The sequence below is a fragment of the Cololabis saira genome, chromosome 9 (assembly GCF_033807715.1).
Source record: "Cololabis saira isolate AMF1-May2022 chromosome 9, fColSai1.1, whole genome shotgun sequence".
Lineage (NCBI taxonomy): Eukaryota > Metazoa > Chordata > Actinopteri > Beloniformes > Belonidae > Cololabis > Cololabis saira.
This window is the reverse complement of record NC_084595.1, coordinates 19,605,246-19,621,146: the sequence shown is the minus strand read 5'-3', so window position 1 is coordinate 19,621,146 and position 15,901 is coordinate 19,605,246. Positions and strand designations below refer to the sequence as shown.

The 15,901-nt window shown below is 42.9% G+C and overlaps 2 protein-coding genes across 4 annotated transcripts in view; both read right to left on the bottom strand.

Moving 5' to 3' along the window:
- LOC133451550 (protein unc-13 homolog B-like) overlaps nt 1-997 on the bottom strand; it is a 76,545-nt gene extending 75,548 nt beyond the window's left edge. The window contains exons 1-2 of one of the 2 annotated variants that reach the window (XM_061730691.1): nt 900-997; nt 664-738 (exon numbers count right to left, since the gene is read on the bottom strand). In XM_061730691.1, the coding sequence (XP_061586675.1) occupies nt 664-735 (72 nt within the window). In that variant the 5' untranslated portion in view covers nt 736-738; nt 900-997. The remainder of the gene's footprint in view (nt 1-663; nt 739-899) is intronic. The other variant, XM_061730692.1, reaches the window with a different exon arrangement.
- Nucleotides 998-4,927: 3,930 nt separating this feature from the next.
- LOC133451549 (uncharacterized) overlaps nt 4,928-15,901 on the bottom strand; it is a 51,904-nt gene continuing 40,930 nt past the window's right edge. For both annotated transcript variants that reach the window (XM_061730689.1, XM_061730690.1), the window contains exons 4-5: nt 5,152-5,201; nt 4,928-5,033 (exon numbers count right to left, since the gene is read on the bottom strand). In XM_061730689.1, coding sequence (XP_061586673.1) covers nt 4,934-5,033; nt 5,152-5,201 — 150 coding nt within the window. In that variant the 3' untranslated portion in view covers nt 4,928-4,933. The remainder of the gene's footprint in view (nt 5,034-5,151; nt 5,202-15,901) is intronic.

Below are 15,901 nucleotides of genomic sequence, written 5' to 3'. Positions count from 1 at the left end.
CCATTCCCACGCACGCGCACGTGCACGCACACGCACACACTCACTGAATATCACGTTCATCCAACCATCCAGGTGCAACGGCAGTTTTTAAACGCAGACGCATGTATGTTTTATAAAACCAAAATGATCCATCGTTAAATAAAACCATTTTGCATTATTTATCTATTTTTGTAAAAAAAATAAATAAAAAATTGCTTGATTTGTTTGTACTAACAAATGCTACGCTAGAGCTCAAGCAAAAAGATTAATAAAAAGGTGTCAGTAAATTACATTAGGGTCTGTGAAAAGTGTGATATAAACGTCTTTGTAGCACCTCGTATCCCAATGTACCTACATTGTAGGCGATTATACTTGTGCATTTGTATCGCTCTGCAATGACATCTTTGAACACTAGATGGCGGTGCAGATTTTTGTTCTTCAGGGTTGTAGCTTGCAGCATTCAGGCTACTTTTGTTTACCTCCTTTATGAACCTCAAGGATGCAACGTAGCTTTTAAAGAAAATCGTATCCAAGCCGGCTTTCAGGAAATTTTCAGCAAAGCGATGAAAGAGAGGTGGTAGCGGCCAGAAATACGTAGTGTGTGTGTGTGTGTGTGTGTGTGTGTGTGTGTGTGTGTGTGTGTGTGTGTGTGTGTGAGCACACATTGTTGTCTTGGCTACTCACAAGCTCTTCGTCTTTCAGGGAGGTCCGGGTGGCCAGTGTGTGGGCGAGGCCAGCTTTCCTGGACTGTATCATGGACTACAAACGAGAAAAAGCAGAGGAATCAGGGACTCATAGCTAACAAAAAAAAAATTGAATCAAGATGAAGCTGAGAGAAAAACTCCCAGCAAAACAATTCAGGGACTCAAATAATTGCATGACGGCAGGTTCCTTCAGGTTTGGTAATAACCACTCCTTACCTTTTGTTGTTTGTTCTCTACCGACACGACTTTGTTTTAAGAGAGTTTTACCATGAATAGTGATGCACGTATGTTTCAGTCCATCCATCCATCCATCCATCCATCCATCCATCCATCCATCCATCCATCCATCCATCCATCCATCCATCCATCCATCCATCCATCCATCCATCCATCCATCCATCCATCCATCCATCCATCCATCCATCGCGACATTTAGGAATTCCCAAGCCAACCAAGAGGTGGAGTCCCTCCAGCAAGTCCTTCCAGTGAGACATGTAGAAGACTCAAAGGCGAGAAACTCAATGGTGAGTGCTTGATGTTGAGGCCTTCGCTCACCGAGTCCAAAAGGAGCTTCATTGGACCCCCCGCCTCCGCAGGAGGACGCTTTGGCAGTGCAACCCTCGGTTTCTTGGCACGATTAATCGCACCTTGGCTATCCAATCTTGTTTCTAAAACTGGCAATTAGGAAATCGTGGGATGCCAGTGGAAGCTTTTCTTTTCTTTTAGATCCAAAGTGGATTTTCTGACAGAAACTCAAGAGCATGCTGTCGGCTGTCATCACGCTCATTTTACGAGGGCTCTCCATCTAATTTCTTGACGTTACTGAATCCCAAAATAATTAAAAACAATCACAAGCTAGTTTAGAAATCCAGATTATGCTCTTATAGTGACTTTTGTTTGGTTCCATCAGCCGTGTCTCGACCAGAGTATCAGGTTGACACCGTGGGGTTATAGGAAATAAAAAGTGTTGTTTTACATTTCAGGCACATTTCTGCTTCTACTGCAGGTTCTTCAGTGGGAATCAGACCACTGTGAGCAGGTCTGATACTTGTATGAGTTTTAATATTATAGCAATGTAGAGATGTAGGTGTAGGTCTTCGTGTCATTTTAAGTAAAAAGCACTTTTCTGCCCAATGTAACAGAGTAAATTCAGTCACTCCAAAGAACAAAAAATGTCAAACGAAGCTCACATAATCGTTTATAATTGGCTAAAATAAACTTGTGTAATATAAACCAGGCCACAATCACTAGAAAATGTACTACATTACAGGAGAAGGAATAAGACCACCTGAGAAGAAAATTAGTCAAGGTAATGCAGTCAGATTGCTAACAGGAGGCTGCAAATGGTTCTCAGAGGTTTTATTCACAACTGATGTCGGAGAGTAAATTTAACTCAGCTGAGAGTGAGAGTGGTTGATTTTTCTGTAACAGTAATATTCATATGGTTTAAACCTTGCAACATCTTAATCTTATCTAGACAGCACATCTGATGTCTTTTATTTCTTATTCTGCATCATTTATCTGAGCTGAACTTCCAGACTTAAGGAAGGTTAAAGCTTTGTCCGGAGCATGAAAGTGACCTTCATTCTGAGAAATCCACCTCAAATCAAAGGAGTTGAGATTCGTTAAGAAGATGAGTCACGTTTCTCAGATGTCACTAATCAGAACGCCAAAGACAAAGATTTAAAAGGAACCCTCTGATCCTTCCAACGTCTTACCAAACTAGACATGTTACACCCTGGCATCATTTATTCAACAAAAACTAAGAAAACTGCTGAATCAGTGCGTGAAAACTGCCCACAGACCATGTTTCAATAGATTGTAGCTCCTGTAACCACCTTCAGCAGCAGGAACATGAATTAAGCGTTTTCTTTAAGATATTTCCAGCCTCTCAGATTGTTGTGGAACTTCTTTCCAGCGTCGCTTCACGCCTTTGTGGTTCGTGGGCACCGACATCTGGACTCTGCAGCCTCTTCATTTCTTTCTCTTCCTAGCCGTTCTCTTGTGGATTTGCTGCGATGTTTGGGATCTTAGTTACTGCTGCCTGACTTCATTTCATACAAGTTTCAGCTGTCAGACAGATGGTCTCTGTCTGTGGTTTGCTCAGATTCCTCTTTATGAGTCTGAACTTTATGTTGTTTTTAGAAAGAAGAATCAACTCTTTCAAGAAAACAAACTTGTTTTTTTTTTTTTTATTAATTATCACCGTTGTAAACTTGAGACCTGGAGAATCTGATATTTAGCGCTTGAGGTTGCTGCACTTTTTCTGAGGAAACTGACCTTGCAGTGAACCTGCTCGGATGTCGACTCCTGGGAAGATTGACATTTGTCTTGAATGATTTTCACACACACGAGTAACACTTTTTACTAAAAAAAAAAAAAAAATTGACTCCAGAAATTCTCAAACGGCCTTATAAAGCAGCAGCAGTTTCTCCAGGATCACCTATCATATCTTTCCTTATTGGCAACACCTGGCTAATACGTACTCTTTAAATTCTCATGGTTTAAGGTGCACTTGGCTTTTCAACACACTATATCAGCATTTTAGCTGAATTTTATTAAATAAAAGTGTGGTGGATTGCTGTTTTTTTAAGTTTAGCAGAATGTTTTGACGTCAAAATCCTCGATAACTGATTTGTATTGGGAGGGGGGGTCGGTGTTTGCTGCGATGTGCACAGAATAAGATGAGTTTCTCTAAAATAACAAGAGACAAGTCCATGACCAGCAAGTCAAAATGATTTGTTTCAGTCTGGAGTTCAGTCTGAGTTTAAAATAAAGCTCATCAAACAAGGAAAAAAAAAGCACAGCAGCTGAAATGCGTTTTGCCTTTTACTCACCATAGCCTGCAGGTCGACGAGGTGATGGAGGCAACCCGTGCAGAGATGAAAAGCAAAAGGAAAAGAAAAGTTAAAGACAAACATGTTCCCTGAAATTTGCAGCTTTGATCTTAAAACCAACTTTTCATTGCTTGCAAGCAAATTATTATACAGCTAGTATCAACGTGTAGGTTTTATTGCATCTATTTATTCTTCAGAATCAAATAAGGTCATGGTTATGCGCAAAACGCTGGTATCACCCAGTCTAATTGACATTTCATCAAAGACTCCATGCGGTGAAATACAAAGAGCAACAATCGCTAGGACTGCTAAACGTACCACAACACGAACACATGAACAGTTTGAGAGTAAACACAAAATGAAAGTAAGTGACTCCTCATGAATTTGATTTAAAAAAAGAATTTAAAATGGTGAAAACAAAATTTGAGAACATACAAAACCTGGTTCTGTGTGTGGCAAATGCGGACACAGCGGCAGCAGAACTGACCTCCTCCTTGGTCCTTTCAGCTAATGTGCCTCCATTGACGGTGGCCGACCCAGTAGGATCCACTGACTTATCAACCTACCGCTCCATACCGCGAGGTGGCGGTATAACACTACCCTATGCTGTTCTTTGCTGTTTGCCAACCGCCAATAAATAAGGAACAAGATAAACGCCTCATGGCATCATTTAATCACATATATCAAGAAACAAAACCCACCACATCACCTCTGACTGACAGATGAAACTCAATTCTTTAAGATACTACGTAACACCGGACCTGCACTCTAACATGTAATTTCAAAGGTTTTACTTATGGCTCATTTATATATTCATATGTAGCATAGTGTGTACTTTTTATAGCTTGGACATTCGATAGTTTAAGCTGCTATTATTTATTAATAATACAGTTAGTACACTTTTAAATCTGGTAACTTCATAGTCTGTATGTTCATAATCACTACGTGTCATAACACTGACACTCTCAATTCACTTTTTTCCAAGTTACATAACCTGTGCAGAGGTTTTTGGTACATCTTTCTTATCTTTTTAGTATGTTGTGCCTTAACCGTGCTGCTTTAACACTTAAATCTGCCAATTGGTATCAATAAAGTCCTTTGCTGGCCCACATGAATGACAAAGCCTGAAAACACCAAAATCAGGGTAAGTTACGACTTCGCCTCGCCAGCCACACTCGTTTACTTCACAAAAATGATGGAGGATGGTTGGTCATATTCCCTGGAAATCCAAACTGAATCCAAAAAGCGGACCAACTCCTTGTACTGAAGAGGAAAACAAGTAGGATGTCTGGCTTCTCAGTCTTTGCTCGTTTAATCCTCGCTCATTCAGCAGCCATGAATATTTTCCAGTCGGACCCGGTGGTCCGTTTAGCTTAAAAGGCAACAGATTAAAACAATTACTGAAAGTCCGATTTAAATAATGACGTGTGTACTCACCAGCTCACTAACGAGGGGAATGGGCCTCCTCTTGCGGAGGTCTGGCATGCTGTCGATACCGAACGGTGCATTTCCCCTTTACACAACAAAAAAAATACAAAAATGTATAAAAAGAAATAAAAAGAGAGTAAATACTTCTCCTTTTTTAAATGCACAGCCGCCCACCCACAAACAACAAAAAAGGTTTTACTGACCCTGGCTTGGCCCACGGGTGTTTGCTGGGTCCACCGTCTGTATCTCGACTCTGAAATCAAATGTCACAGGTCAAGCATTTAGCCATCTGAAAGCCCTGTTCACCAATTTCACCAACAGTGGACCATGCACACGCCAAGCACGAGGAGTATGAAGAAGAAGATAAATGAGAGGACAGACTGAAATGTGTTGGTTGAGTTTCAGTTTTCATGCCAAAGAGGACCTTTCGATCAATCCTTCTGTCCCCGTATATTCAACATAAATGCATTTGAGATGTCTCAAATCACATAGGCTCACAAGAAATGCACCAAATATTGACCTCCTACTCGTTATTGTCCCATAACTAATAAAGAAAATACCATAGAGGCAGTGGAAATGCTCCGACACACTCAACGTCAGCATGTCCGAGAGCATTTTTAACATTTTCATTGCTTTGCAATTCACGTTGTATTTTATGGACGCAGGCTGTTAATCACCTGACGGGTGTCATTGTGGATATAAGCAAAAGAAGAAGAAGAAAAACAAATCAAGCAAAGAAAAAAAACTATGATATGGAAAAATAGAACAAAATATTTGTCATTTTAGTGGGAGTAACCACAAAAAAGGTAACCTGATCTTCATCTTGACCTCCATCTGTTCAACAGCATGAGAGAAAAATGACAGACAGAAGAAAAACAAACATTCAATGACTAGTTTCACTCATCACAACAAGCCACACACTGGATTACTCAGTTTGGCATAAGTGCCTGTGTTCAACAGCAGCAACATCACTGAGTTTTCAGAAAGATAGTGTGTGAGGTCATAAATGTTTCATTAAGATGTATAATTTATCATGAAAATGACCCTTAATATTTCCCCTATCCTCCCTCTTTAATGTCAGCCTCGCCTTCCAAGGAGATAATTAATGTTTTCTAATTCAGCAAATGGATACGGCTGACGCCTTGGAGAGGAGGAGGGGCCTCGTGAGCGGCGAGTGATGCATTGCTCACAGGAGAGTAGAACATTTCCGTTCCAGAGGAGACCCTTTAAGTAATCAAGGGAACCTCTGCTGGAAGGCTTATTCAACCACTGTACGAATATGCTCCACGTAATCAGTGTAAATAATCCACAGCAACTGTTACGGATCAAAGAGGCTGCAACCGCAACAGACTTTGGTAAGAGGAAGGAAAGGGGGAGTTTAACCAGCCCAACCTACTCGTGTTCAAAGGAGGAAATAAAAATAATGTGCATTCTCATCTCAGAATCAGAATTAATCAGGGGATGAAAATGGTAGAATAAAAAGAAAGAGAAAGAAAAAGTATGATGCCCAACTTGAAATCATGTGATGATGACTACCTGGTGCAAAGACATCCTGGGAAAGGCTGGACATGGTCACACTGGCAAGGCTTCGTCTGGTCTCCCTCTTCTCCCGCAGGATCTGCTGGAAGCTCCTCAGACACTTCAGCCTGCGTTCATCCATCTGGCTTATCTCTGTGGACGGCTCTGCTGTATTTCCTTCCGGTTTGTCCTCCGGCGCAGCGTCTGTGGTCGCTTGCTGTGGCACCTCAATTTGTCTCTGCTCATCTAATCCTGAAGATTCATCAGCCAAGATGGATGCTGACAAGGAATCTCCAGTGGTGCGCTGTGAAAGTTGAGCCTTCGTGCTCACATCTGCGGGAGCTTGTGCAGGTTCTTCCACTGGGAACTCAAGAGGTTTCTCTGTGAAGCTATCGGCTATTGCACTTCTACTGGCGGTTGGTTCGGGCCAGACCAAGGGCTCTTCAGGGCATGAGGGGACTCTCTCTAAACAGAGAGGATGTTGGGAAGCCTCTGTAGGCTCCACACTAAGGCTGGTGGTGTCTTCAAGCATAGACCCCACAGACAAATGACTGGGCTTATCAGGAGCACCATTCATGTTCAGTTCTCCAAAAGCCACGCCACCATCACCCACATCCATTCTCTGGGTTCTAGCTGTGGTTTGTTCAACAGGTGCCTCGTAGCATGAAGGCTTTGAAGGCAGCTCAGTGGTAACGAGATCAGAAGGCATTGATATTTCAAAGTCTGTTTCCTCTTCAGGTGCTTCAAGTTTGCGCAATGCACCACGCAAGGCAGAGCTGAAATCAAGTACGGCCCGTCCTATGCGTTTGACATTGAAACCTCCAGCTTGGCCATCTGCATCACCAGGAGGAGGAAGTCGAGCTCCTAAGCTTTGGTAGTTGACTTCAGTCTTCTGACTGAATGGCATCTCAACACCACCACTGATGGTGCTTGGAGGCGCCTCATTCCACGTGACTGTCTGGGACTGTTCATAGGCTAAATAAGTTTCACTTTGACAGTTTTTTATGTAACTCAGGTCCTTTGTTTGCCCAAAGTCAAAAGTCTCTTTATTATGCCCCTCAACTGAGTGGTAACCTGAACTCTGATGATAGGACAAATCAGCAGCACATTCATAGCCTTCAGTGGCGTTTCCAAGGTTGGTCTTTGCTGGATCGTGAATCCTCGACTGGCTTTGGGGCCGTCTCATGTGTGACTGCCATTCCTCCCTGCTAGAAGTGCTGGCAGGAGACGTGTAATGCTTTCCCGAGTGAGCAGAAAGATGTTCTGAACTCCCTGTGGAGCATGGACGTGATGTACCATATCCTCCTGCGCCTCTGTAGTGATCCCAGCTTTCAGCCTCTTCACTACAAAGAGGACCCTCGCCACGTCCCTCCAGACCCTTTTCCCTGAGGTATTTAGTGTCCCTGTTCCAGACAGAGTCCCTTGCAACACTGTGAGGGGGCACGGTGTCACAAGTCCAATGCTCTTCCCTATCTCCAGTTCTATGCTTCTTTCTTCCGTGACTAGATGAAGGTATCTCTGAGTCTGACTCAGACTTGGAGCTATGACCAGAGGACAACGAGCTAGTGCTTAGACAATCTTGCCCATCATTCCCTTCAAGGTATCCAAAATTAATTTTTCCAGCTATAGCACCTTCTGGGATATCTGAACTGTTGTCAGAACCATCATCTAGTTCCTCCAGTTCCTGGATATCCACCGACTCAATAATTGGGGACACGGTAAACTCTTCGGTCCTTGGTAGTAGAACCTCTCCATGTATGGTATGGCGCTGATTATATAATGGAGTGAAACAGCTGGAGTCGGACTTTGGTACCGCACTCCCCAAACTGCCATAAGCACTTGCAGGTCTTCTCCGTGGGGATGATCCGTCATTGCACCCCATTCCTGACCAAGTGCCTGCATGTGTCCCTGAACTGCCTTTACTGCTAGAACGAATGCCCTCAATCTCCAACAGAACTGCATCCACACAGGACGATACCTCCTCAACCGAACCTCGCACTGAAGTCAAGTAATCCCTGAGGTCGGAGATTTCTTCCTGGATCTTGTTGATCCCCCTCAGCTCTTTCAGAATATGTTCTATGATGGCGCTCGAGGCCTCCTCTTTATCTTCATCCTCCTCCAGAAGTGTGTCGGGGAGGGCTCTGTTGAAGTTGTAGTCCACACAGTCACCGGTAGAATATGGTCTCTTTGGTCGAATACGAGGAGAGGCAAAATCCCTTCCAATTGTAGATTCAAATTTTGTCCCATTCAGGTCCGGGCTGATGGGACCGTAGTGCGGGAGTGGTCGCCCCTGCTCAGGAGGGTCCCGAAGTCCACTCTCAAAAGATATTCGTTTCAGAATTGGGCGTCTGCAGCTTTTATTTTGCAAAGTGCAGGGTAATCTGATACATCCCTCTCGGTTCAGCTCTACTTCTCCTACACATGCTGGACCTGATGCAGCCCCTTGTCTTTTAATGCTTGACACCTTTGGAGAGACGTCATCAGCCCTTGGGCTGAACTTTGGATGTACGCTTCTGTGTTCCTTTCTACTCTCATGTGCCTCCCTCTCCTCTTCCTCTTCAATACCTGCATAATAGAGGTGAGATTCTGGGACATGGTGGTCTGCAGACCCTTGCAACAGACGATGTATTTTACCACGAATAACTAGCGCTACTTTGGGATTTGGGGCCCTCTTTTTAGGTGGATGAACTTTTGACTTTGCTCCTCCTTTAGGAGGAACACCTGCCCCATGCTGTCCATTGAAGCGATTCCTGGAGAACATGTTCTTAGAAGAGCAGACGGTCCTCACCTACTTCCCCACATGAGTAGTGGGGCAAGATTATTACAATGACTTGTGGTATCATAGTTTGGTTTTTTTGAAAGCCTGGGAAAGCTTTTTCAGCCCGACCAGTCAGTGTCAGTGTCCCATGACTAAAGTGGAAAGAAAGAATAAATAACTATAAATACATCCAAACACTGTACCATGCAGGCAAATTGATTGCTGGTGAAGAGAACAAGATATTTGAGGGATTATGTGCCACCTTCAGTTTGGATTCGCATCACTGCGTCAGCACATGAATAGTAATATCTTGCTCAGACTTATTATGATGCATAGTGAAGTGAAGTATAAAAGTGTTGTCAGTGAGACCCCCACCCATCTTTGCTTTTAACGTTCACTCAAATGTTAAAGTATGTTTGGTTTCCAGCACATTTCCTCTCTTTGTCCTGAAAATCAAATCAAATCAAACTTTATTTGTATAGCACTTTTCATGCATTAATATGCAGCACAAAGTGCTTTACATAAAAAACAGAAAAAAAAGAAATGATGAGCTTTCCGTGTACGACAGGTTATAAAAATTTGATAATCGCTGCTATGACAAGCATTTGAATCATGACGCAGTTCCGTCAACCTCGCAGAACGCAGCAACCATGTCAGAGCAGACCGACCCTGAACATGAACGTCAACAGCAATGTTCCTCCGCTGAACATCACAATGATGATGAATTCCTGTCCTGAATCTAGTCACCACTTTCTACGCGCAGATTCAGGAAACTCAGTTTGTAATTATTTCATTATTCTCTGTGTCCGTATCCAATTATAGGAATAAATAGGTAATTGCCCAGGACCCCTATGGATTCAGTTTTAATTTGGCACGTTCAAATATTAGATATTGCTGCTCTTTTGAAAATTGGAAGATTCTTGGAGGGACTGTTTATGCTTTTAGCAATAATATAAATGCCTTTGCTTTATCTTTTAATCACAATAAATGGAAATAGCCAGAGGGGAAAACTCACACTCAGACACTGCGTGTGTGTGTGCTTTGCAGTGATGGAAGCCAGTAAATGCATCACTGAATTATCAGTAAATTCATTCGGTCTTTAGAATCCAGTCTTTACATTAATAGATTAAGTTATATTGAAAAGATGTCAAAGTGCCAACATTTGTTTTAGAGCACTTTCCAAATGTGATCTACAGTAACTGACACCAGCATAAGATAACACGCACAGAGACGTGACATTCTCAGTCTGCGGGAAGAAAATATTCAAGAGTTGACTTTTGAGACTTTCTACACTTCAAACCCGTCGTGTCATTTCTATGTTGATGCCAGGCTAGCAAGCCGGATGTGGCACGCTTTATCTAAAACACCAAAGAGTTGTGGTACGGCAGCTATCAGCTTTCACGGCGAGGATGTGCGACTTTAGAAACCGGCTTCAGAGGGACGCTGCATGTTGTGAGGCTGAAAGAAGCAAACGGAGGCCTTGTCCCTTCCCCGCAAATTAAATGAAAGCAAAAAATACTTACGGTAGTTCTTATGTGGAAACAAGCAACTATCTAACTAGAGTATAGTGGTTTGTGAAAAATCCTTTTAGTGAGTGCGAGCGTTTCTTTCAATTAAAGAAACCCTGAAGGAGAATTAAAGCGTAATTAGCAATTATTGTGGACGTATATACAAGGAAAGCTGTTTTAATCTCTGTTAAACTGCCTTCGACACAGCAGACAGCCATGTCTGCAGGACTGAGCTGAAAACCGGGTGTCACCGAGTTTACTGATAAATATTCAAACTGTAGAGACAGAGAACGTACAGGCCAGAAACCAGCCGACTAAAATGGCTCAGACTTTAATTTTAGATAACAAATGTAGCTATCTGTTGTGTAGTTTAAATAAACCCTCGGGGAACGTAGGAAAAATGTTCATTTCACTGAGCCCTCTAGAAATAACAGGTAATGTTCTCCCTTTTTCTCATTTATCAGGTAATCTGCATAGCGATCACACAACAGTGAAAACTGGGAAACACTTATATCTGAAAGGCCAAACAAGAGTTGATCATTTGACAGAAGTCCAAGGGGGAAGAAAAGGAGTTTGTACTAAGATTGGTTCAGAACACAAACAGATTAAAAGAAAAAGACCATAGAGCGTTGCTAAATGTCTCAACAACGACCATCAAATATAAGAAAAGGATCTATAGAAGAACATTACCTGGGTTTTCAGAAGATGAAAACAGCTCATTGAACATTTTTGGCCATTCATTGCTTCAAATCATGTGATACTTACTTTGTTCCCCGCAGAGGTGGGGACACCTCATAGACCTTACTGTAGCAGACTTATCGGACAATTTGTACAATTGATGTAATTCCATGTGTTGATAACAAAATGAGAACTAGCAGGGCTGAAACGAGGACTAGCAGAGCTGAAATACGGACTACAGGAGCTGAAATACGGACGAGCGGAACTATAACGAGGACAAGTAGATCTGAAACGAGGACGTGGAGCTGAGAAGAGGACTTTCAGCCCCCTCGTCATGGATGTGAAATCTAACCATGGAGACCAAAACATGTTTTTTCTACCAGACTAACTTTTAAAATGAAGTTCAATGGAGGCTGATTCCATTTTGGAACAGTTCATCAATTGGGGGAACAAGAGGCTCAATCTTCCCTCTTAGCCTGTCCATTTGGATGGATGGATGGATGGATGGATGGATGGATGGATGGATGGATGGATGGATGGATGGATGGATGGATGGATGGATGGATGGATGGATGGATGGATGGATGGATGGATGGATGGATGGATGGATGGATGGATGGATGGATGGATGGATGGATGGATGGATGGATGGATGGATACATGATGGATGGATACTTGATGGATGGATGGATGGATACATTATGGATGGATGGATGAAAACTTGATGGATGGATACATGATGGATGGATACCGGTACTTGATGGATGGATGGATGGATGGATGGATGGATGGATGGATGGATGGATGGATGGATACATGATGGATGGATACTTGATGGATGGATGGATGGATACATTATGGATGGATGGATGAAAACTTGATGGATGGATACATGATGGATGGATACCGGTACTTGATGGATGGGTGGAGGGATGGATGGATGGATTTATCGGATGTTCACCACTTCAAGCAACCCACTCAACCATTCACACACATCCTTGTATGCCATCTTCATCTGTACAGCTTATTTTTTAGCGTATTTGGTCATTTTTGACGCAGAAACAAAGACAGGACAGGTTTAATGTTATAATACTTCATTTCAAACTGTCAGAACTTTTAATCCACAGCCTGCTCTGTTTACTTGTGTCTATCCTGTAGCCTCTTCTCCATTGTAACGGGGTCCTGGAGTCTACAGCTACGAGTGGTTCATTATTCTAGAAGGACGTGAAGAATGAAAAACAAAGCTGAAACACTGACAAAGACACTGGCCACGGCACAAACGCCAGGTATTGTGGTGTCTCTCTCTGCGGGGGAACATTTGGTACCTGCCTTGAAGAGGCTACTGTCAATCACATTTCATCAAACTACACCCACTTGTGGAGGTGGTGCTGTTGATGTAACTGGTTTTCAGGCGACCGCACAGCTCCAATGAATAAAAAATTTGATTAGAAAAGATTGTTTTGGCGCTCACCCTGAAAAATGTTCAACTGGAGTGAGTATGACTTGGTCTGGATGTTGTTTTGTTGTTAAGGTCTGGTGGAGAGCAGCTGGCTGATGGCGGGTTTGGAAACCACATCAGCTCCATCCAGCTCACTGATTAGCGAGTCGCAGGGAGGATGGGAGGATGGGAGGACGCTCGCTCCAGGTGCAAGGGTCTCTCAACCACATCCAGGCCGCGGACCCCCCCGTTGCGGCTCATTTATATTCAAAGCTGTAATTATCAAAACCTACAATTTGCATACATGCAGCTTTTTCATCCCGATGCCTCCGCCTGGTCCACGATATTCACATCTTCTTGCTGGCAGCGCTCTCTTCTTTCCTCCTCTGCCACTTCACGTTGAACACAACCCAAATGGAGGAGCTCACGCTTGAGCCAAGAAGGGAGAGCGTCTGCTTCAGTAACAGGAATTGATAAGGATTCGAGGACTGGAAGCCCGTACTATCAGAATTATAGTGGTTAGCATCTCTTACCGTCTTCATGAGGTAATTTCCAATGAGACATTGTGACAATCCTTCATTAATGTACGATCAATAAAACCTGTCAAAGCGATCAGAACTAGAGATGAACCGATCGCAACCTTCTTGGCTGGTTCTGATTATCGATAGTTTAGTGAGGGTGACCTGTCGATACCGATTATGCCGGTTCTGATCTTTCGGAAGAACTTCTATCCATCCATCCATTTTCTATACCCGCTTTATCCTTTGCAGGGTCACAGGGGTCTGCTGGAGCCTATCCCAGATAATTTCAGGCGAGGGGCAGGGGTTACACCCTGGACAGGTCGCCAGTCTATCGCAGGGCCACATATAGAAACAGACAAACAACCATGCACGCTCACATTCACACCTACGGGCAATTTATAATCATCAATTCACCTATTATGCATGTTTTTGGACTGTGGGAGGAAACCCACACAAGCACGGGGAGAACATGCAAACTTCACACAGAAAGACCCCCGCCGGGCCAGGGAGTCGAACCGTTAACCACTAAGCCACCGTGATGCAATTTTTTTTAAACTCAAAGCTCTACAATTCGTTTTTTTTATTTGGCATATATTATTACACACACACACACACACACACACACACACACACACACACACACACACACACACACACACACACACACACACACACACACACACGGAACATACAAACACATAGCCACACATACACACACACGCACACACTCACATACACATACATATATTCATACATGCATACATACACACACATAGCAACACATATACATACACATAGCCACACAGATATATATACACACACACACACACACACACACACATAGCCACAAATACATATACACGCTTTTTGTTGCAGATTACCAGTGCTCAACGTGTGCCTCCGTGTGTTCTTGCTTCCTGGTTTAGCAGTGGATGTCGCCCCCCCCACTGGGTTTGTATGTGTATATATATATGTATGTGTATGTATGCGTATATATATTAAATATAGTAACAATGCACATATATATGCCTTAGGTTTTTACCAGCATTGTATCAACCATGAATGTGTGCAGACAAGGTAAAAAAAAAAAACGAAAAAAAAAAATGCGTAAATTCGGACGCTTATTGCTCGGCCGAACTTTATTGTAGAGACATCGTTCAAACTTTCAAACACTCGTCCCGATTGGCACTAAAGGATCGTACAACCTCATTATGTCAATTATTACAGTTTTTGCGATATTTAACTTTCAATTTAAAAAAAAATTCCATTTGAGTTTGGACGCTTGTTGCTAGGCAACAGGTTATTGTAGAGACATCGTACAAATGTTCCCTGACTCGGCACACTGTGGACTTTAACATATTCAAATTTCATGAAGCTGTGATTTAAAGGAGCTTGAGGCTCCTTTTAAGAAATTAGACTCTCTAGCGCCACCCTTCACCACGACGGCCCTCGGGGGTACTGCAGCCAACAGTGAAGCCGGCACGGGAGAACGGGGAGAACGCACATGCAGCGTCATGTGACGTCACATCCGCAGCCCAGCGCGGGAAATTCGGGACCGAATTGCAGCACATTTTGCAGCACACAGCCTGTTCAAGGCAAAGGAGAGATACACTAGAGGGCTCATTCTTTTGGGTTTGGAACGCTTCATCTGACATTATTACTAGAAAACTTAAAATGTATACGGATTTTTTTCATAAATCTTGCCACAATCCGGCCTCAAGCTCCTTTAAGGAAATTTTATGTCAAAATCCAGGCCAAATGGCCCCATTCATTCGGATGGGGCTTTTTGCCATGGTGAAAAAAAACAACCTATCCGTTAATGTAGCCTGAACCGGAACGTGCACCCACACATAGCATAAATCAACACATGTGGATCCATCGTGCCTCGAAGGGCAAAAGCGTTACTGTGGCAACGCTAGATGCAAAGAAGCGGAAAACTTCGTAGAGACATCATTCAAATGTTCCCAGATTCGGTTTGCTTCGGACCAAAATATCTTTCAACCTCATTATGCCAATTATTACAGATTTAGAGATATTAAACTTTCAATTAAAAAAAAATGTCCATTTGACTCTGGATGTTTGTTGCTAGGCAACAGGTTATCGTAGGGACATGATTCAAATGTTTCAAAACTCGCCTCGCTGTGGACTACAACATATTCAAATTTCATAAAGCTGTGATTTAGCCTGCCAAATGGCCCCATCCCCAAAGGTTTATTAACAACCTTTAATGGTTTATTAACAACCCTAAACTACTTATTGGCCATTATTAATCACCCTAAACCACACAACCCCGAAGCAGTGGCTGTGGTTTATTAACAACCCTAAACCACACCCCCTGCGGGGAGCACAGGAATGAATGCAATACAACCATAAACACCTCAAACTGACATAGAACCACCCCGAACACAAACACTACAGCCCCTAACCAAAACAGCAAGAGGGGACGAATGGGCAGTAGGGCATGCCCATATCAAAATTTCCTGAAATTTTCTAGTAATTCTCTAATTAATAAAGGTGTACCAGGTGCACCTG